Source organism: Hippocampus bargibanti, linkage group LG06 (assembly GCF_051943395.1).
Source record: "Hippocampus bargibanti isolate YZ-2025 linkage group LG06, ASM5194339v1, whole genome shotgun sequence".
Taxonomy (NCBI): Eukaryota; Metazoa; Chordata; class Actinopteri; order Syngnathiformes; family Syngnathidae; genus Hippocampus; species Hippocampus bargibanti.
In genome coordinates this window covers 10,232,573-10,253,716 of record NC_142739.1, presented here as the reverse complement: position 1 = coordinate 10,253,716, position 21,144 = coordinate 10,232,573, and the positions used below count along the sequence as shown (strand labels likewise).

Genomic DNA, 21,144 nt, shown 5'->3' with positions numbered 1-21,144 from the left:
AAAAAACTTTCTTGGAAAAGTGACACGACCAGGATAATCTCCACCAATATCTGTTGGTGGACAAAACACCAACACACTCAAACTTTCTGCACCCGAACCGTGGAATCGTCATCGTTGACAATCACTCCTGGAATGTCAGAAAACAGCCCGGCTAGCTCAGTCGGCAGAGCATGAGACTCTTAATCTCAGGGTCGTGGGTTCGAGCCCCACGTTGGGCGCATACTCTTTATGAAACTTTCTTGGAAAAGTAAGACGACCAGGATAATCTCCACCAATATCTGTTGGTGACCACAAAACACTCCAAAAATTTTTCTCCCATATTATAGAATCGCCATAGTTGAAAATCACTCCTGGAATTTCAGAAAACAGCCCGGCTAGCTCAATCGGAAAAGCATGAGACTCTTAACCTCAGGATTGTGGGTTCGAGCCCCACGTTGTGTGCATACTTTTTACAAAACGTTCTTTTATGGTCTTTAAAAAACTTTCTTGGAAAAGTAAGACGACCAGGATAATCTCCACCAGTATCTGTTGGTGGACAAAACACCAACACACTCAAACTTTCTGCACCCGAACCGTGGAATCGTCATCGTTGACAATCACTTCTGGAATTTCAGAAAACAGCCTGGCTAGCTCAGTCGGAAATGCATGAGACTCTTAAACTCAAAGTGGAGGGTTCGAGCCCCACGTTTGACATGTAGTCTTCACAAAGCTTTGTTAGACAAGCGAGATGACCAGGCCCACTGTTGATTGACAGAACACCAACGCACTCAGATTTTCAGCACCGGAACCGAGGAATCGTCATCGTTGACAATCACTCCTGGAAATTCACAAAAAGCCCGGCTAGCTCAGTCGGAAGAGCATGAGACTCTTAAAATCAGGGTGGTGGGTTCGAGCCCCACGTTTGATATGTACATGGTCTTTACAAAACTTTCTTGGAAAAGTGAGACGACCAGGATAATCTCCACCAGTATATGTTGGTGACCACAAAACACTCCAAAAATTTTGCTCCCATATTATAGAATCGCCATAGTTGAAAATCACTCCTGGAATTTCAGAAAACAGCCCGGCTAGCTCAATCGGAAAAGCATGAGACTCTTAACCTCAGGATTGTGGGTTCGAGCCCCACGTTGGGTTCATACTCTTTACAGAATGTTCTTGGAAGTTGGGCGCATGGTCTTTAAAAAACTTTCTTGGAAAAGTGAGAAAACCAGGATAATCTCCACCAGTATCTGTTGGTGGACGAAACACTTACACACTCAAACTTTCTGCACCCGAATACCTGACATCGTTTCGTTGACAATTCCGCCTGGAAGTTCACGGAAGAAGCCCGGCTATTTTCAGTCGGCAGAGCATGAGACGTCTTACCTGTCAGAACTGACAGTGGGTTCCACGCCCCACGTTGTCCGCATACCCTCCATGAAACTGCTCCAGGTAGTAGAGAGCATGTAAGCTCCCTCATCCCTGTTGATGGTCCTTGGTCCACGCTTTCGGATTTCAATGGTGACCCTGATCCAGCGCTGATGTTTGTTGTCTTCGGTGCGGATGACTCCTGGCCTTCTCCCAGTCCATGATGTGGTTCTCTCTTTTCGGGGGCGTGGCTAGCTCAGTTCGGAAAGGCATGAGACTCTTAACCTCAGCTGAAAATGGCGGGTTTGAGCCCCACGTTGACGAAGGCGGAAGTAGTCGCCTTTACATGTCACGTATTGGAAGTTGGGCAATACATGGTCTTTAAGTAAAACTTTCTTAGATCAAGTAGAGAAAACCAGGATAATCTCCACCAGTATCTGTTGATTGACAGAACACCAACGCACTCAGACTTTCAGCACCGGAACCGTAAACTTTCTTGGAAAAGTAAGACGACCAGGATAATCTCCACCAATATCTGTTGGTGGACAGAACACCAACACACTCGAAGTTTCTGCACCCCACCCGTGGAATCGTCACCATGGACAATCACTCCTGGAATTTCAGAAAACACCCCGCCTAGCTCAGTCGGAAGAGCATGCGACTCTTAATCTCAGGGTGGTAGGTTCGAGCCCCACGTTGGACATGTACTCTTCACAAAGCTTTGTTAGACAAGCGAGATGACCAGGCCCACTGTTGATTGACAGAACACCAACGCACTCAGATTTTCAGCACCGGAACCGAGGAATCGTCATCGTTGACAATCACTCCTGGAAATTCACAAAAAGCCCGGCTAGCTCAGTCGGAAGAGCATGAGACTCTTAATCTCAGGGTTGTGGGTTCGAGCCCCACGTTTGACATGTACACTTTACAAAACTTTCTTGTAAAAGTGAGACGACCAGGATAATCTCCACCAAAATATGTTGGTGACCACAAAACACTCCAAAAATTTTGCTCCCATATTATAGAATCGCCATAGTTGAAAATCACTCCTGGAATTTCAGAAAACAGCCCGGCTAGTTCAATCGGAAAAGCATGAGACTCTTAACCTCAGGATTGTGGGTCCGAGCCCCACGTTGGGTTCATACTCTTTACAGAATGTTCTTGGAAGTTGGGCGCATGGTCTTTAAAAAACTTTCTTGGAAAAGTGAGAAAACCAGGATAATCTCCACCAGTATCTAATGTTAAGCAGATTCCTTACTTACAGACAGTGTATTGTCGGTGTTCAAATACCTGACATGTTTCGGCGACTACTTCCGCCTTCGTCAGAGTGTCACGGATGTTGCTGTGACGCGCCATTTTCAGCTGGTGTTGCTATGAGGGCGTGACCTACCTGTCAGAACTGACAGGCAAGCCACGCCCCCCGCTGTCCGCTCGTCCCTCCAGGATGCTGCTCCAGGTAGTAGAGAGCATGTAAGCTCCCTCATCCCTGTTGATGGTCCTTGGTCCTCGCTTTCGGATTTCAATGGCCTCCCTGATCCAGCGCTGATGTTTGTTGTCTTCGGTGCGGATGACTCTGGCCTTCTCCCAGTCCATGATGTGGTTCTCTCTTTTCGGGGGCGTGGCTTGCCTGTCAGTTCTGACAGGTAGGTCACGCCCTCATAGCAACACCAGCTGAAAATGGCGCGTCACAGCAACATCCGTGACACTCTGACGAAGGCGGAAGTAGTCGCCGAAACATGTCAGGTATTTGAACACCGACAATACACTGTCTGTAAGTAAGGAATCTGCTTAACATTAGTTATCAAGTAGACAGGATGAATTTAGTACAACGATCCACCAGTATCTGTTGGTGGACGAAACACCAACACACTCAAACTTTCTGCACCCGAACCGTGGAATCGTCATCGTTGACAATCACACCTGGAATTTCAGAAAAGAGCCTGGCTAGCTCAGTCGGAAAAGCATGAGACTCTTAAACTCAAAGTGGAGGGTTCGAGCCCCACGTTTGACATGTACTCTTCACAGAACTTTGTTAGACAAGCGAGATGACCAGGACCATTCTCACCACTGTTGATTGACAGAGCACCAACACACTCAGATTTTCAACACCGGAACCGAGGAATCGTCATCGTTGACAATCACTCCTGGAAATTCAGCAAAAGCCCGGCTAGCTCAGTCGGCAGAGCATGAGACTCTTAATCTCAGGGTCGTGGGTTCGAGTCCCACGTTGGGCGCATACTCTTTATGAAACTTTCTTGGAAAAGTAAGACGACCAGGATAATCTCCACCAATATCTGTTGGTGGACAGAACACCAACACACTCGAACTTTCTGCACCCAAACCGTGGAATCGTCACCGTTGACAATCACTACTGGAATTTCAGAAAACACCCAGGCTAGCTCAGTCGGAAGAGCATGCGACTCTTAATCTCAGGGTGGTGGGTTCGAGCCCCACGTTGGACATGTACTCTTCACAAAGCTTTGTTAGACAAGCGAGATGACCAGGCCCACTGTTGATTGACTGAACACCAACGCACTCAGATTTTCAGCACCGGAACCGAGGAATCGTCATCGTTGACAATCACTCCTGCAAATTCACAAAAAGCCCAGCTAGCTCAGTCGGAAGAGCATGAGACTCTTAATCTCAGGGTCGTGGGTTCGAGCCCCACGTTTGATATGTACTCTTTACAAAACTTTCTTGGAAAAGTGAGACGACCAGGATAATCTCCACCAATATATGTTGGTGACCACAAAACACTCCAAAAATTTTGCTCCCATATTATAGAATCGCCATAGTTGAAAATCACTCCTGGAATTTCAGAAAACAGCCCGGCTAGCTCAATCGGAAAAGAATGAGACTCTTAACCTCAGGATTGTGGGTTCGAGCCCCACGTTGGGTTCATACTCTTTACAGAACGTTCTTGGAAGTTGGGCGCATGGTCTTTAAAAAACTTTCTTGGAAAAGTGAGAAAACCAGGATAATCTCCACCAGTATCTGTTGGTGGACGAAACACCAACACACTCAAACTTTCTGCACCCAAACCGTGGAATCGTCATCGTTGACAATCACACCTGGAATTTCAGAAAAGAGCCTGGCTAGCTCAGTCGGAAAAGCATGAGACTCTTAAACTCAAAGTGGAGGGTTCGAGCCCCACATTTGACATATACTCTTCACAAAACTTTGTTAGACAAGCGAGATGACCAGGACCATTCTCACCACTGTTGATTGACAGAGCACCAACACACACAGATTTTCAACACCGGAACCGAGGAATCGTCATCGTTGACAATCACTCGTGGAAATTCATAAAAAGCCCTGCTAGCTCAGTTGGAAGACCATGAGACTCTTAATCTCAGGGTCGTGGGTGCAAGCCCCACGTTGGGCGCATACTCTTTAAAAAAACTTTCTTGGAAAAGTGACACGACCAGGATAATCTCCACCAATATCTGTTGGTGGACAAAACACCAACACACTCAAACTTTCTGCACCCGAACCGTGGAATCGTCATCGTTGACAATCACTCCTGGAATGTCAGAAAACAGCCCGGCTAGCTCAGTCGGCAGAGCATGAGACTCTTAATCTCAGGGTCGTGGGTTCGAGCCCCACGTTGGGCGCATACTCTTTATGAAACTTTCTTGGAAAAGTAAGACGACCAGGATAATCTCCACCAATATCTGTTGGTGACCACAAAACACTCCAAAAATTTTTCTCCCATATTATAGAATCGCCATAGTTGAAAATCACTCCTGGAATTTCAGAAAACAGCCCGGCTAGCTCAATCGGAAAAGCATGAGACTCTTAACCTCAGGATTGTGGGTTCGAGCCCCACGTTGTGTGCATACTTTTTACAAAACGTTCTTGGACGTTGGGCGCATGGTCTTTAAAAAACTTTCTTGGAAAAGTGAGAAAACCAGGATAATCTCCACCAGTATCTGTTGGTGGACAAAACACCAACACACTCAAACTTTCTGCACCCGAACCGTGGAATCGTCATCGTTGACAATCACTCCTGGAATTTCAGAAAACAGCCTGGCTAGCTCAGTCGGAAATGCATGAGACTCTTAAACTCAAAGTGGAGGGTTCGAGCCCCACGTTTGACATGTACTCTTCACAAAGCTTTGTTAGACAAGCGAGATGACCAGGCCCACTGTTGATTGACAGAACACCAACGCACTCAGATTTTCAGCACCGGAACCGAGGAATCGTCATCGTTGACAATCACTCCTGGAAATTCACAAAAAGCCCGGCTAGCTCAGTCGGAAGAGCATGAGACTCTTAATCTCAGGGTTGTGGGTTCGAGCCCCACGTTTGACATGTACACTTTACAAAACTTTCTTGGAAAAGTGAGACGACCAGGATAATCTCCACCAAAATATGTTGGTGACCACAAAACACTCCAAAAATTTTGCTCCCATATTATAGAATCGCCATAGTTGAAAATCACTCCTGGAATTTCAGAAAACAGCCCGGCTAGTTCAATCGGAAAAGCATGAGACTCTTAACCTCAGGATTGTGGGTCCGAGCCCCACGTTGGGTTCATACTCTTTACAGAATGTTCTTGGAAGTTGGGCGCATGGTCTTTAAAAAACTTTCTTGGAAAAGTGAGAAAACCAGGATAATCTCCACCAGTATCTGTTGGTGGACGAAACACCAACACACTCAAACTTTCTGCACCCGAACCGTGGAATCGTCATCGTTGACAATCACACCTGGAATTTCAGAAAAGAGCCTGGCTAGCTCAGTCGGAAAAGCATGAGACTCTTAAACTCAAAGTGGAGGGTTCGAGCCCCACGTTTGACATGTACTCTTCACAAAACTTTGTTAGACAAGCGAGATGACCAGGACCATTCTCACCACTGTTGATTGACAGAGCACCAACACACTCAGATTTTCAACACCAGAACTGAGGAATCGTCATCGTTGACAATCACTCCTGGAAATTCACAAAAAGCCCGGCTAGCTCAGTCGGCAGACCATGAGACTCTTAATCTCAGGGTCGTGGGTTCGAGTCCCACGTTGGGCGCATACTCTTTATGAAACTTTCTTGGAAAAGTAAGACGACCAGGATAATCTCCACCAATATCTGTTGGTGGACAGAACACCAACACACTCGAACTTTCTGCACCCAAACCGTGGAATCGTCACCGTTGACAATCACTACTGGAATTTCAGAAAACACCCAGGCTAGCTCAGTCGGAAGAGCATGCGACTCTTAATCTCAGGGTGGTGGGTTCGAGCCCCACGTTGGACATGTACTCTTCACAAAGCTTTGTTAGACAAGCGAGATGACCAGGCCCACTGTTGATTGACTGAACACCAACGCACTCAGATTTTCAGCACCGGAACCGAGGAATGGTCATCGTTGACAATCACTCCTGCAAATTCACAAAAAGCCCAGCTAGCTCAGTCGGAAGAGCATGAGACTCTTAATCTCAGGGTCGTGGGTTCGAGCCCCACGTTTGGTATGTACTCTTTACAAAACTTTCTTGGAAAAGTGAGACGACCAGGATAATCTCCACCAATATATGTTGGTGACCACAAAACACTCCAAAAATTTTGCTCCCATATTATAGAATCGCCATAGTTGAAAATCACTCCTGGAATTTCAGAAAACAGCCCGGCTAGCTCAATCGGAAAAGAATGAGACTCTTAACCTCAGGATTGTGGGTTCGAGCCCCACGTTGGGTTCATACTCTTTACAGAACGTTCTTGGAAGTTGGGCGCATGGTCTTTAAAAAACTTTCTTGGAAAAGTGAGAAAACCAGGATAATCTCCACCAGTATCTGTTGGTGGACGAAACACCAACACACTCAAACTTTCTGCACCCAAACCGTGGAATCGTCATCGTTGACAATCACACCTGGAATTTCAGAAAAGACCCTGGCTAGCTCAGTCGGAAAAGCATGAGACTCTTAAACTCAAAGTGGAGGGTTCGAGCCCCACATTTGACATATACTCTTCACAAAACTTTGTTAGACAAGCGAGATGACCAGGACCATTCTCACCACTGTTGATTGACAGAGCACCAACACGCACAGATTTTCAACACCGGAACCGAGGAATCGTCATCGTTGACAATCACTCGTGGAAATTCATAAAAAGCCCTGCTAGCTCAGTTGGAAGACCATGAGACTCTTAATCTCAGGGTCGTGGGTGCAAGCCCCACGTTGGGCGCATACTCTTTAAAAAAACTTTCTTGGAAAAGTGACACGACCAGGATAATCTCCACCAATATCTGTTGGTGGACAAAACACCAACACACTCAAACTTTCTGCACCCGAACCGTGGAATCGTCATCGTTGACAATCACTCCTGGAATGTCAGAAAACAGCCCGGCTAGCTCAGTCGGCAGAGCATGAGACTCTTAATCTCAGGGTCGTGGGTTCGAGCCCCACGTTGGGCGCATACTCTTTATGAAACTTTCTTGGAAAAGTAAGACGACCAGGATAATCTCCACCAATATCTGTTGGTGACCACAAAACACTCCAAAAAATTTTCTCCCATATTATAGAATCGCCATAGTTGAAAATCACTCCTGGAATTTCAGAAAACAGCCCGGCTAGCTCAATCGGAAAAGCATGAGACTCTTAACCTCAGGATTGTGGGTTCGAGCCCCACGTTGTGTGCATACTTTTTACAAAACGTTCTTGGACGTTGGGCGCATGGTCTTTAAAAAACTTTCTTGGAAAAGTGAGAAAACCAGGATAATCTCCACCAGTATCTGTTGGTGGACAAAATACCAACACACTCAAACTTTCTGCACCCGAACCGTGGAATCGTCATCGTTGACAATCACTCCTGGAATTTCAGAAAACAGCCTGGCTAGCTCAGTCGGAAAAGCATGAGACTCTTAAACTCAAAGTGGAGGGTTCGAGCCCCACGTTTGACATGTACTCTTCACAAAGCTTTGTTAGACAAGCGAGATGACCAGGCCCACTGTTGATTGACAGAACACCAACGCACTCAGATTTTCAGCACCGGAACCGAGGAATCGTCATCGTTGACAATCACTCCTGGAAATTCACAAAAAGCCCGGCTAGCTCAGTCGGAAGAGCATGAGACTCTTAATGTCAGGGTTGTGGGTTCGAGCCCCACGTTTGACATGTACACTTTACAAAACTTTCTTGGAAAAGTGAGACGACCAGGATAATATCCACCAAAATATGTTGGTGACCACAAAACACTCCAAAAATTTTGCTCCCATATTATAGAATCGCCATAGTTGAAAATCACTCCTGGAATTTCAGAAAACAGCCCGGCTAGTTCAATCGGAAAAGCATGAGACTCTTAACCTCAGGATTGTGGGTCCGAGCCCCACGTTGGGTTCATACTCTTTACAGAATGTTCTTGGAAGTTGGGCGCATGGTCTTTAAAAAACTTTCTTGGAAAAGTGAGAAAACCAGGATAATCTCCACCAGTATCTGTTGGTGGACGAAACACCAACACACTCAAACTTTCTGCACCCGAACCGTGGAATCGTCATCGTTGACAATCACACCTGGAATTTCAGAAAACAGCCTGGCTAGCTCAGTCGGAAAAGCATGAGACTCTTAAACTCAAAGTGGAGGGTTCGAGCCCCACGTTTGACATGTACTCTTCACAAAACTTTGTTAGACAAGCGAGATGACCAGGACCATTCTCACCACTGTTGATTGGCAGAGCACCAACACACTCAGATTTTCAACACCGGAACCGAGGAATCGTCATCGTTGACAATCACTCCTGGAAATTCACAAAAAGCCCGGCTAGCTCAGTCGGCAGAGCATGAGACTCTTAATCTCAGGGTCGTGGGTTCGAGTCCCACGTTGGGCGCATACTCTTTATGAAACTTTCTTGGAAAAGTAAGACGACCAGGATAATCTCCACCAATATCTGTTGGTGGACAGAACACCAACACACTCGAACTTTCTGCACCCAAACCGTGGAATCGTCACCGTTGACAATCACTACTGGAATTTCAGAAAACACCCAGGCTAGCTCAGTCGGAAGAGCATGCGACTCTTAATCTCAGGGTGGTGGGTTCGAGCCCCACGTTGGACATGTACTCTTCACAAAGCTTTGTTAGACAAGCGAGATGACCAGGCCCACTGTTGATTGACTGAACACCAACGCACTCAGATTTTCAGCACCGGAACCGAGGAATCGTCATCGTTGACAATCACTCCTGCAATTTCACAAAAAGCCCAGCTAGCTCAGTCGGAAGAGCATGAGACTCTTAAACTCAAAGTGGAGGGTTCGAGCCCCACGTTTGACATGTACTCTTCACAAAACTTTGTTAGACAAGCGAGATGACCAGGACCATTCTCACCACTGTTGATTGACAGAGCACCAACACACTCAGATTTTCAGCACCGGAACCGAGGAATCGTCATCGTTGACAATCACTCCTGGAAATTCATAAAAAGCCCGGCTATCTCAGTCGGAAGAGCATGAGACTCTTAATCTCAGGGTCGTGGGTTCGAGCCCCACGTTGGGCGCATACTCTTTACAAAACTTTCTTGGAAAAGTGAGACGACCAGGATAATCTCCACCAATATCTGTTGGTGGACAGAACACCAACACACTCAAACTTTCTGCACCCGAACCGTGGAATCGTCATCGTTGACAAACACTCCTGGAATTTCAGAAAACACCCCGGCTCGCTCAGTCAGAAGAGCATGCGACTCTTAAAATCAGGGTGGTGGGTTCGAGCCCCATGTTGGACATGTGCTCTTCACAAAGCATTGTTAGACAAGCGAGATGACCAGGACCACTGTTGATTAACAGAACACCAACGCACTCAGATTTTCAGCACCGGAACCGAGGAATCGTCATCGTTGACAAACACTCCTGGAAATTCACAAAAAGCCCGGCTAGCTCAGTCGGCAGAGCATGAGACTCTTAATCTCAGGGTCGTGGGTTCGAGCCCCACGTTGGGCGCATTCTCTTTATGAAACTTTCTTGGAAAAGTAAGACGACCAGGATAATCTCCACCAATATCTGTTGGTGGACAGAACACCAACACACTCGAACTTTCTGCACCCAAACCGTGGAATCGTCACCGTTGACAATCACTACTGGAATTTCAGAAAACACCCAGGCTAGCTCAGTCGGAAGAGCATGCGACTCTTAATCTCAGGGTGGTGGGTTCGAGCCCCACGTTGGACATGTACTCTTCACAAAGCTTTGTTAGACAAGCGAGATGACCAGGCCCACTGTTGATTGACTGAACACCAACGCACTCAGATTTTCAGCACCGGAACCGAGGAATCGTCATCGTTGACAATCACTCCTGCAAATTCACAAAAAGCCCACCTAGCTCAGTCGGAAGAGCATGAGACTCTTAATCTCAGGGTCGTGGGTTCGAGCCCCACGTTTGATATGTACTCTTTACAAAACTTTCTTGGAAAAGTGAGACGACCAGGATAATCTCCACCAATATATGTTGATGACCACAAAACACTCCAAAAATTTTGCTCCCATATTATAGAATCGCCATAGTTGAAAATCACTCCTGGAATTTCACAAAACAGCCCGGCTAGCTCAATCGGAAAAGAATGAGACTCTTAACCTCAGGATTGTGGGTTCGAGCCCCACGTTGGGTTCATACTCTTTACAGAACGTTCTTGGATGTTGGGCGCATGGTCTTTAAAAAACTTTCTTGGAAAAGTGAGAAAACCAGGATAATCTCCACCAGTATCTGTTGGTGGACGAAACACCAACACACTCAAACTTTCTGCACCCGAACCGTGGAATCGTCATCGTTGACAATCACTCCTGGAATGTCAGAAAACAGCCCGGCTAGCTCAGTCGGAAGAGCATGAGACTCTTAATCTCAGGGTGGTGGGTTAGAGCCCCACGTTGGACATGTGCTCTTCACAAAGCATTGTTAGACAAGTGAGATGACCAGGCCCAATGTTGATTAACAGAACACCAATGCACTCAGATTTTCAGCACCGGAACCGAGGAATCATCATCGTTGACAATCACTCCTGGAAGTTCACAAGAAGCCCGGCTAGCTCAGTCAGCAGAGCATGAGACTCTTAACCTCAGGATTGTGGGTTCGAGCCCCACGTTGGGTTCATACTCTTTACAGAACGTTCTTGGAAGTTGGGCGCATGGTCTTTAAAAAACTTTCTTGGAAAAGTGAGAAAACCAGGATAATCTCCACCAGTATCTGTTGGTGGACAAAACACCAACACACTCAAACTTTCTGCACCCGAACCGTGGAATCGTCATCGTTGACAATATCTCCTGGAATGTCAGAAAACAGCCCGGCTAGCTCAGTCGGCAGAGCATGAGACTCTTAATCTCAGGGTCGTGGGTTCGAGCCCCACGTTGGGCGCATACTCTTTATGAAACTTTCTTGGAAAAGTAAGACGACCAGGATAATCTCCACCAATATCTGTTGGTGACCACAAAACACTCCAAAAAATTTTCTCCCATATTATAGAATCGCCATAGTTGAAAATCACGCCTGGAATTTCAGAAAACAGCCCGGCTAGCTCAATCGGAAAAGCATGAGACTCTTAACCTCAGCATTGTGGGTTCGAGCCCCACGTTGTGTGCATACTTTTTACAAAACGTTCTTGGACGTTGGGCGCATGGTCTTTAAAAAACTTTCTTGGAAAAGTGAGAAAACCAGGATAATCTCCACCAGTATCTGTTGGTGGACAAAACACCAACACACTCAAACTTTCTGCACCCGAACCGTGGAATCGTCATCGTTGACAATCACTCCTGGAATTTCAGAAAACAGCCTGGCTAGCTCAGTCGGAAAAGCATGAGACTCTTAAACTCAAAGTGGAGGGTTCGAGCCCCACGTTTGACATGTACTCTTCACAAAGCCTTGTTAGACAAGCGAGATGACCAGGACCACTGTTGGTTGACAGAACACCAACGCACTCAGATTTTCAGCACCGGAACCGAGGAATCGTCATCGTTGACAATCACTCCTGGAAATTCATAAAAAGCCCGGCAGGCTCAGTCGGAAGAGCATGAGACTCTTAATCTCAGGGTCCTGGGTTCGAGCCCCACGTTTGATATGTACTCTTTACAAAACTTTCTTGGAAAAGTGAGACGACCAGGATAATCTCCACCAATATATGTTGGTGACCACAAAACACTCCAAAAATTTTGCTCCCATATTATAGAATCGCCATAGTTGAAAATCACTCCTGGAATTTCAGAAAACATCCCGGCTAGCTCAATCGGAAAAGAATGAGACTCTTAACCTCAGGATTGTGGGTTCGAGCCCCACGTTGGGTTCATACTCTTTACAGAACGTTCTTGGATGTTGGGCGCATGGTCTTTAAAAAACTTTCTTGGAAAAGTGAGAAAACCAGGATAATCTCCACCAGTATCTGTTGGTGGACGAAACACCAACACACTCAAACTTTCTGCACCCGAACCGTGGAATCGTCATCGTTGACAATCACTCCTGGAATGTCAGAAAACAGCCCGGCTAGCTCAGTCGGCAGAGCATGAGACTCTTAATCTCAGGGTCGTGGGTTCGAGCCCCACGTTGGGTGCATACTCTTTATGAAACTTTCTTGGAAAAGTAAGACGACCAGGATAATCTCCACCAATATCTGTTGCTGGACAGAACACCAACACACTCAAACCTTTTGCACTCGGACCGAGGAATCACCATCGTTGACAATCACTCCATGAATTCTAGAACATAGCTCGGCTAGCTCAGTAGGTAGAGCATGAGACACTTAATCTCATTGTAGTGGGTTTGAGCCCCACTTTGGGTGCATACACTTTACAAAACTTTCTTGTTAAAGTGACACGACCAGGATAATCTCCACCAATATCTGTTGCTGGACAGAACACCAACACACTCAAACCTTCTGCACTCGGACCGAGGAATCACCATCGTTGACAATCACTCCTGGAATATCAGAAAACACCCCGGCTAGCTCAGTCGGAAGAGCATGAGACTCTTAATCTCAGGGTGGTTGGTTCAAGCCCCACGTTGGACATGTGCTCTTCACAAAGCATTGTTAGACAAGCGAGATGACCAGGACCACTGTTGATTAACAGAACACCAACGCACTCAGATTTTCAGCACCGGAACCGAGGAATCGTCATCGTTGACAATCACTCCTGGAAATTCACAAAAAGCCCGGCTAGCTCAGTCGGCAGAGCATGAGACTCTTAATCTCAGGGTCGTGGGTTCGAGCCCCACGTTGGGCGCATACTCTTTATGAAACTTTCTTGGAAAAGTAAGACGACCAGGATAATCTCCACCAATATCTGTTGGTGGACAGAACACCAACACACTCGAACTTTCTGCACCCCACCCGTGGAATCGTCACAGTGGACAATCACTCCTGGAATTTCAGAAAACACCCCGGCTAGCTCTGTTGGAAAAGTATGCAACTCTTAATTTTAGGGTCATGGTTTCGAGCCTCACGTTGGACACATACTCTTCACATAACTTTTTTTGAAAAGTGAGACGGCCAGGATAATCTCCACCAATATCTGTTGGAGTACAGAACACCAACACACTCGGACCGATGAATCACCATCGTCGACAATCACTCCATGAAGTGTATAATTTAGTTCAGCTAGCTCAGTCGTAACAGCATGAGACTCTTAATCTCAGGGTCCTGGGCAACCCCCATCTTGGGTGCATACTCTTTACAACACTTTCTTGGAAAAGCGAGATGACCAGGATAATCTCCACCACTGTCTGTTGGTGGATAGAACACAATCACACTCAAAATTTCAGCACCTGAACCGAGAAATTGTCATTGTTGACAATCACTCCTGCAATTTCAGAAAATAGCCTGGCTAGCTCATTTAGGAGAGTCTCAGACTCTTCGTCATAGATTCAAGCCTGGTTGAACACTCTTTATGGAACTTTGTTGAATAAAATTGATGACCAGTACCATTCCCACAGACATTTGTATGTGCACAGAACACCAACACACTCAAAATTTCAGCACCCTCATTATAGAATCGCCATAGTTGACAATCACTCCTGGAATTTCAGAAAGTAGCGCACCTAGCTCAGTCAGTAGAGCATGAGACTCTTAATTTCAGGCTCGTGGGTTTGAACCCCATATTCGTTGCATACTATTTACAAAACTTTGTTGGATAAGCGAGACGACTTGGACCCTCCCCACCATTGGCTGTTGTTGGACAGAACACAAACGCACCAGTGGACGACCTGTGTTAGCACTCAGGCCAACAGCCTGTCTACCTCAGTTGGTAGAGCAGGATGCTCTTAATCTCCGGTTTGTGGGTTCGAGCCCCACGTTGGGTGTGTTCTCTTTATGAAACTTTGTTGGATCGGCGAGACGGCCAGGACTATCTCCACCAGTGTCTGTTGACAAACAGAACACTAACGTTGACAATCTTCCTTTCCTTTTCGGCTTTTCCCTTCAGGGGTTTCCACAGCGAATCAGTGTCGTCCATCTGTCCCGGTTTTGTGCATCCTCTTCTCTCACACCAGCTACCTTCATGTCCTCTTTCACCACATCTGTACACCTCCTCTTCGGTTCTCCTCTCGGTCTACTGCCTGTCAGTTCAAGGCTCAGCATCCTTCTCCCGATATAGTCACTCTCTCTCCTCTGGACATGTCCAAACCATCTCAGTCCGGCCTCTCTGACTTTCTCTCCAAAGCCTCTAATATGAGTTGTCCCTCTAATGTACTCATTCCTTATCCGATCCAACCTGGTCACTCCCAAAGAAAACCTCAACATCTTCTGCTCTGCTATGTCCAGCTCTGTTTCCTGTCATTGTCTTCAGTGGCACAATGTAGCCACAAGGGGACACAAGTCAGTGTCTTATTGTGCCACTCCCAAGCCCGGATAACTACAGAAGGTTGTGTCAGGAAGGGCATCCGTCGTAAAATTTTTGCCAAAACAAATGTGCGTTGAAAATCACTCCTGAAATGTAGAAAACTACATGTTAAACTAAATATATGGGCACTTATGTCATTCTTATTTTGGGTCAATATCTGTTTTCAGTTTAGACTTGGAGCAAATGCCACTCATGAGCATTACTCATGATCCTTTTAAGACGGTGTTTTATAATTCATCTTTTGCAGGGTCCACCAGGATTACCAGGTATCAGAGGATCTAAGGGAGAAAAGGTAAGGAGATTTTCCTCATTGACATCCACGCCATTCAAGATATACGATAATACATTCTCATTATTTTTTTGAGCTCAATTTGTCTTGGCCTACAGCCCAAGATGCTGACAGATGGTAGTTTGGAAATGCATTAACGGCGTCTGTCCTTGTCCCTCCTTCACATCCTGTTGTCAGGGAGAAATCGGAAGACCTGGACAAAAGGTGAGCATCTCCATTAATCACCAGTTATTCTACGCTAAATGGATTTGCGCAAGAATGAAATTCAATGTGAGTGGCTCTTCTGTGATCAAGAGCAACCTTGACAGGATACTGAACACATAGAACTGCCGATTGCAAAAGATGCGCTGCTCATGTCGGGAGGGCCAGATGCCCGGAAGACGACCTCTCAAAGGCATTTGAGTCAGCGTGCGTTGCCATAATGTGACACAAACTGTAGAGCGCTGGTGAGTGTTTGTGTGTGAAAGCTGTGGGAGAGATTCACTGGTAGGTGATCTGAGCGAGCAACATTTGCAGCATTGCAGTGCAATTTAGCTTAGTGCTCATAGCCAGGTCATAAATCATTTTATTTCCCACAAGCATCAGCTCCTGTTCTATACACAGGCAATCATTTAATTAAATAGGGCAAAGTTACAGTGCTCGTTAAAGTCAGTCTTCCTCTGCGTGTACTCCTGCACATGTCAGATAAATACGGGTTGCAAGCAGACTGATAGCCTTTGCAGCAAGTACTTTCTTGCAGTGAGATTATTTGGCCTGTATTTCATTGTATAGTTTGAAGTATTTATTTTTTAATCCCCATCAATGTAACGATTTATAAGAACAACAGACTTGATAAGGTGTTTGGTTCTTAAAAATCTTGTCCACCCCCTCATCAGGGTCGGACTGGTCCCCCTGGACTCCCTGGAAAGCAGGGACCAGTTGGATGGCCAGGACCGAGAGGGCCCAAAGTGAGTAAGTCAGATTTATTTGGATACTCTTATGTTGATGTTTGATGTACAGGAGTACATTCAATATGTTTCGCAAGCAGTGTTCTGCATTTTGTTGACGGTAATTTTTCTGTTATGGGGAAATTAATGATAGTGTCGAGCAGATCTGCCTCATAGTTCTGACTTTCAGAGTTCAAATCTTGATACTTTGACTTCTTCCCACTTTCCAAAAACATGCGTGTTCGGTTCACTTATAACTTTAAATTGTCCGTACATAGCTACAATTGGAAATTTGACTTGCATGCCTTGAGATCGGCTCGCGACCCATCCAAGGTGGACTCTAATGATGACTTGCGTGATAGAAAATGGATAGATGAAATTGTATGGTAACCGATAATGTCCTGAACTGCGGTTTTCATGCCAATGTCGTACTGACTAGAATAATTCTGACAACAATCCAGAAAAAAAGCCAAGACAGCAGCCCATTTTGTTTCTCCAAATTAATTACCTATATGATTAAAAACTATTTAATTATTGTACTCTAATTATTTGAATCAATATCTTTTCTTTTTATTATTATTTTTATCTGCTCAGGGAGAGAAAGGTGATACCGGCTTAATGGGTTTACCCGGCTCGAGAGGACCAATTGGTCCCAGGGTAGGCATTCCATAAAATAACAATTACATGTCAACCATGGTTTATGTACTTAAGAATACCTTTCTGTATTTCAGGGTTTACCTGGATATAAGGGTGAAAAGGTGTGTTAAACCCATCATTGTGATGACTAACAGTGGCAGGCTTTGAAAATGGCTCATATATGGTATGCTCGCTTCATCAGGGTTCACCAGGGGAACATGGTGAGGCTGGCTCCAAAGGCGACAAAGTGGGTACATAATTGGGATTTATTCAGTCATATATGTATTTATGTGTGTGTGTTCAATTTATTTATTTATTTATTTATTTATATTTGATGTATTTTACAGTGTAGAAGGCACACCCAAAAGCCTTGATTTTCTTGAAAAGATGACCCTCGCCTCATACGCAGATGCGCCGTATATGTGAAGTAATGTTGTGCCACAACAGGTCTCCAGTCAGCTGCCACCAACTACATTTGCCCACGTAGAAGAAGTAGTGCGTCACCCCAGCCTCTACTGTAGCTCCTTAAAATGTCATTTGCCTTGTATTTGAAAAAACCTTTATATATTTATATATTATAGTATTTGGAATTTTTTTGTCATTCATTGATGGTGCGCCTTATACTCCGGTGAGCCTTATACACTGTATATAGAAAACGTGTGAAAATATACCATTCATTGGTTGTGCGCCTCATACTCTGGTGCACCTTATATCTATCTATCTATCTATCTATCTATCTATCTATCTATCTATCTATCTATCTATCTATCTATCTATCTATCTATCTATCTATCTATCTATCTATCTATCTATCTATCTATCTATCTATCTATCTGTCTGTCTGTCTGTCTGTCTGTCTGTCTGTCTGTCTGTCTGTCTATCTATCTATCTATCTATCTATCTATCTATCTATCTATCTATCTATCTATCTATCTATCTATCAATTTATTTATATATTTATTTGTTCATCCACTCTTGTTTATTTAAACATCCACCCATGTTTATATAAATATCCATATATATATATATATATATATATATATATATATATATATATATATATATATATATATATATATATATATATATATATATATATATATCTGGTGATTTATTTATTAATTAAGTTTTTTTTATTTACTGGTATTTATTATTATTAATTTTATTTATTCACTCATTTATTCATTCATGTATTCGTGTATTTATTCATGTATATTTGTCTGTCTGTCTGTCTGTATGTATGTATGTATGTATGTATGTATGTATTTATGCATTCATTCATTCATTCATTCATTCATTCATTCATTCAATCATGTATTTATTCATTTGTTAACGCAAATCTTGATGTATTTTGACACAATTAATGGATATAGTTTTACATTGTACTCACTTATGTTTTCAGGGCGCAATTGGATTCCCTGGAATGCTGGGACAGAAAGTGAGCTGCAATTTTCTCAGACAACACTTTTTATTTATTTATTTATTTATTTATTTATTTATTTATTTATTTATTTATGTAATTAATTAATTGTTTTTCCTGTTGTTAATTTCGGTGTAATTGTTGTTGTTGGACAGGGTGAAATGGGCCCAAAAGGAGAACCAGGAGTTTCAGGAACCAGAGGACCCACTGGTCGACCAGGCAAGCGAGGCAAACAGGTGAAGTGCCTGTAGCGGAGGGGTGGTTTTTTTTTTTTTTTTTTTTTTTTTGGGAGGGATGGGGGGTATCTCTTTTTCAAAAGCATGAAATACATTGCGCAGTTGTCGGTGTTCTGTCGGTGTTCTGTCATGCCTGAATGTCAGAGCAGCAGTAATATAGTGTCAGTAGGATTATCACACAGTCACGTTTAGCACGAATGCTAGTGCAACATGAGATGTCTCCTGGCTGGTCCATCAATAGTATGGAACATTAAAGGACAACCGACGTCACTTTTTTGTTTTTTAACTGACACCAGAAAAACGTTTTATAGCATCTAAAATACCCAAAACACGCAGTATGATATTTTTAGTCAAATGCAAAACACCAATAAAAATGATTTAAAGTGTCCAAAATCTTCAAAAAATTTAGCTGCGAATTGGGCATTTTCAGAAAGTCCCGCCCCCAGTTCATGACGTCACGCCAAGACGTCTTGCATTGCTTGTGAATCCAAACAATGGCTTCAGATTTGGTGAATATGCTTTCTTGTTACACATCCAGTTATGAATATGATTCAAATAGTTCTGAAGAGGAAAGTATACATCTTTGCAATCGATTAAAGAATTTATTTGTGCCATTTGTAGGCAACGTTGGGGGAAAATCTCTCACCCAAAAAAAGAGGCACAAAATGGCGACCTCCTGTGGCCACCTCCGTTTCCACAGGCTGATAAATTCCTTATATGGCGCTTGGACGCCCTCTTCCGGCCTTCTAGCGGCTTTTGGGTGCAACACGAGGTCCCCAGACCAAACATGTACAGCAAAATACATTGACGTGATGGAAGGACCGCTACAATGCGTCTTTTTTACGGTCAAGGGCTGTCCTTTAGTGACGTCACGTACGGACTCGTCACCAACTCAAAAACAAGACTTCCTGAATATTCAGCGCGAGTCTTAAAACGTAAAATACAGCTATATGCGGTGGAATCTTTGTAAAATACGCTCACTAGAAGTCATTTGAAGCCATTTTACAAATTATTATATGAACAACTTGTCCGGAGACGTCGGTTGTCCTTTAAAGATTGAGTTTTATGTGGCAAAGGCTAGCTTGAGTTTGTTCTTTACTCTACTTCAAAAGATTACATAATGTAGCTACCATTGTGTTGTTGATGTTTCAGCATCAATGAATAGAATATGCAAACTTGTATGAAAGTTAGCGCTGTGAAGCATGTTGTGTATTTTTGGCTTGTGTTGCAGGGAGTGAAAGGAGAGACAGGCAGTGGTGGTCCAAGGGGACCCGCCGGTGCACAGGGATCTCCTGGACTTCCCGGTCCTCCTGGTCCTCCTGTCACAGGTGCCGACTTTGACTTCAGCTGCTCTTTGCATGTCAGTGCAAAGTGACACAATCCTCACTCAGGGGCGGCCTTGCAACTAACGCTGCCATGCTTTCTGCTGTGGCAGCGGGTGCAGCCAAGCGCCCAGTCAGCAGAAGGCAGCAAGGACTGGCATAAGCGTTTTGTCTTATTTAGTGGGGGAAATCTAATCCCCTGAGATGAGGCAAAATGCTTGCCTTCTGACATCATGAGGCAGGGAGTCTTCTGCTACATTTCTTGGTCATACGCACTGCGTTTGTTCACCAAAGTCACTCACAAATAATCATTTTCTGTATTTCTCAATATTCAGGACTTCACATGGTTGGAAACAAAGGTGCCCGCGGGGCCCCCGGGCAGCCTGGACAGTGTAGCTGCAGCTCTCTCAGTGGTTCACTATTAGAAAATTATCACTCCAAAGGAAAGCCTCAAACTGTCAAAGTGCCTGCGGTGAGTTGTAAATACTCCTTCTTCATTGGAGAAATGGGATGTTTTCATTTCGGGAGTGGGAATGGACATGCTAATTGACTTGGATATCAATTGAATGAGAGGAGTTCCACGACGTGGCTTTAGGCGTGTGGTCTAAATCTACACAGAGGCACGTTAGACTGCATGTCTGCAAACCAGTCTATTTAAAAAAAGGCAGGTTTGCGGTGTTATGGGGGTTCCACAGCTGATGTCACTGTGAGACATTTCTGTGTGGAAAAGTATGCAGTGATCCACGCATGACCAGCGCAATGTCACTGTTGCTGTGGCACCTGACAATGCAAGAGAGGTGTCCTCAAAAACACAGAATGAGCTGATGAGAAAACCCATGGCGACATAAAGGACAACAACACCATTTTTTTTGTTTCCTAACTGACATCAGACAAACGTTTTATAGTATCTAAAATACCCAAAACACGCAGGATGATATTTTTAGTCAAATGCAAAACACCAATAAAAATTAGTTAAGGTGTCCCAAAACTACTTCAAAATGACCTCGGAGATGCCGAGTTTCAGAAGGTCCTGCCTCCTTGTTCGTGACATCACGCCAGGACGTCTTACCTTGCTCTAGAATCAAAACAATGGCTGCAGATCCAGAGAAGATGCTTTCTTGTTACTCATCCAGTTATGAATATGATTCAAATAGTTCTGAAGAGGAAAGCATAA

At 44.5% G+C, this 21,144-nt stretch overlaps 1 protein-coding gene and 26 non-coding genes across 30 annotated transcripts in view; all 27 read left to right on the top strand.

The window, feature by feature from the left end:
* The window catches only part of colq (collagen like tail subunit of asymmetric acetylcholinesterase), a 41,165-nt gene that overhangs the window by 7,442 nt on the left and 12,579 nt on the right, over window positions 1–21,144 (top strand). For 3 of the 4 annotated variants that reach the window (XM_088998861.1, XM_088998863.1, XM_088998860.1), the window contains 10 exons: window positions 15,389–15,433; window positions 15,608–15,634; window positions 16,306–16,377; window positions 16,951–17,013; window positions 17,088–17,114; window positions 17,195–17,239; window positions 18,395–18,430; window positions 18,568–18,648; window positions 19,880–19,976; window positions 20,306–20,442. In XM_088998861.1, the coding sequence (XP_088854987.1) occupies window positions 15,389–15,433; window positions 15,608–15,634; window positions 16,306–16,377; window positions 16,951–17,013; window positions 17,088–17,114; window positions 17,195–17,239; window positions 18,395–18,430; window positions 18,568–18,648; window positions 19,880–19,976; window positions 20,306–20,442 (630 nt within the window). The remainder of the gene's footprint in view (window positions 1–15,388; window positions 15,434–15,607; window positions 15,635–16,305; window positions 16,378–16,950; window positions 17,014–17,087; window positions 17,115–17,194; window positions 17,240–18,394; window positions 18,431–18,567; window positions 18,649–19,879; window positions 19,977–20,305; window positions 20,443–21,144) is intronic. The other variant, XM_088998862.1, reaches the window with a different exon arrangement.
* trnak-cuu (transfer RNA lysine (anticodon CUU)) lies at window positions 146–218 on the top strand. The gene has a single exon. It is a non-coding gene; the product is annotated as a tRNA-Lys (tRNA).
* trnak-cuu (transfer RNA lysine (anticodon CUU)) lies at window positions 1,062–1,134 on the top strand. Its single transcript has one exon. It is a non-coding gene; the product is annotated as a tRNA-Lys (tRNA).
* trnak-cuu (transfer RNA lysine (anticodon CUU)) lies at window positions 2,192–2,264 on the top strand. Its single transcript has one exon. It is a non-coding gene; the product is annotated as a tRNA-Lys (tRNA).
* On the top strand, window positions 3,509–3,581 carry trnak-cuu (transfer RNA lysine (anticodon CUU)). The gene has a single exon. It is a non-coding gene; the product is annotated as a tRNA-Lys (tRNA).
* On the top strand, window positions 3,736–3,809 carry trnak-cuu (transfer RNA lysine (anticodon CUU)). Its single transcript has one exon. It is a non-coding gene; the product is annotated as a tRNA-Lys (tRNA).
* Window positions 3,951–4,023, top strand: trnak-cuu (transfer RNA lysine (anticodon CUU)). Its single transcript has one exon. It is a non-coding gene; the product is annotated as a tRNA-Lys (tRNA).
* trnak-cuu (transfer RNA lysine (anticodon CUU)) lies at window positions 4,660–4,732 on the top strand. Its single transcript has one exon. It is a non-coding gene; the product is annotated as a tRNA-Lys (tRNA).
* On the top strand, window positions 4,889–4,961 carry trnak-cuu (transfer RNA lysine (anticodon CUU)). Its single transcript has one exon. It is a non-coding gene; the product is annotated as a tRNA-Lys (tRNA).
* trnak-cuu (transfer RNA lysine (anticodon CUU)) lies at window positions 5,589–5,661 on the top strand. The gene has a single exon. It is a non-coding gene; the product is annotated as a tRNA-Lys (tRNA).
* Window positions 6,298–6,370, top strand: trnak-cuu (transfer RNA lysine (anticodon CUU)). The gene has a single exon. It is a non-coding gene; the product is annotated as a tRNA-Lys (tRNA).
* trnak-cuu (transfer RNA lysine (anticodon CUU)) lies at window positions 6,525–6,598 on the top strand. Its single transcript has one exon. It is a non-coding gene; the product is annotated as a tRNA-Lys (tRNA).
* On the top strand, window positions 6,740–6,812 carry trnak-cuu (transfer RNA lysine (anticodon CUU)). The gene has a single exon. It is a non-coding gene; the product is annotated as a tRNA-Lys (tRNA).
* trnak-cuu (transfer RNA lysine (anticodon CUU)) lies at window positions 7,449–7,521 on the top strand. Its single transcript has one exon. It is a non-coding gene; the product is annotated as a tRNA-Lys (tRNA).
* On the top strand, window positions 7,678–7,750 carry trnak-cuu (transfer RNA lysine (anticodon CUU)). Its single transcript has one exon. It is a non-coding gene; the product is annotated as a tRNA-Lys (tRNA).
* Window positions 8,378–8,450, top strand: trnak-cuu (transfer RNA lysine (anticodon CUU)). Its single transcript has one exon. It is a non-coding gene; the product is annotated as a tRNA-Lys (tRNA).
* On the top strand, window positions 9,087–9,159 carry trnak-cuu (transfer RNA lysine (anticodon CUU)). The gene has a single exon. It is a non-coding gene; the product is annotated as a tRNA-Lys (tRNA).
* Window positions 9,314–9,387, top strand: trnak-cuu (transfer RNA lysine (anticodon CUU)). Its single transcript has one exon. It is a non-coding gene; the product is annotated as a tRNA-Lys (tRNA).
* trnak-cuu (transfer RNA lysine (anticodon CUU)) lies at window positions 9,752–9,824 on the top strand. Its single transcript has one exon. It is a non-coding gene; the product is annotated as a tRNA-Lys (tRNA).
* Window positions 10,194–10,266, top strand: trnak-cuu (transfer RNA lysine (anticodon CUU)). Its single transcript has one exon. It is a non-coding gene; the product is annotated as a tRNA-Lys (tRNA).
* On the top strand, window positions 10,421–10,494 carry trnak-cuu (transfer RNA lysine (anticodon CUU)). Its single transcript has one exon. It is a non-coding gene; the product is annotated as a tRNA-Lys (tRNA).
* Window positions 10,636–10,708, top strand: trnak-cuu (transfer RNA lysine (anticodon CUU)). The gene has a single exon. It is a non-coding gene; the product is annotated as a tRNA-Lys (tRNA).
* Window positions 11,122–11,194, top strand: trnak-cuu (transfer RNA lysine (anticodon CUU)). The gene has a single exon. It is a non-coding gene; the product is annotated as a tRNA-Lys (tRNA).
* trnak-cuu (transfer RNA lysine (anticodon CUU)) lies at window positions 11,336–11,408 on the top strand. The gene has a single exon. It is a non-coding gene; the product is annotated as a tRNA-Lys (tRNA).
* Window positions 11,599–11,671, top strand: trnak-cuu (transfer RNA lysine (anticodon CUU)). Its single transcript has one exon. It is a non-coding gene; the product is annotated as a tRNA-Lys (tRNA).
* trnak-cuu (transfer RNA lysine (anticodon CUU)) lies at window positions 12,785–12,857 on the top strand. Its single transcript has one exon. It is a non-coding gene; the product is annotated as a tRNA-Lys (tRNA).
* Window positions 13,455–13,527, top strand: trnak-cuu (transfer RNA lysine (anticodon CUU)). The gene has a single exon. It is a non-coding gene; the product is annotated as a tRNA-Lys (tRNA).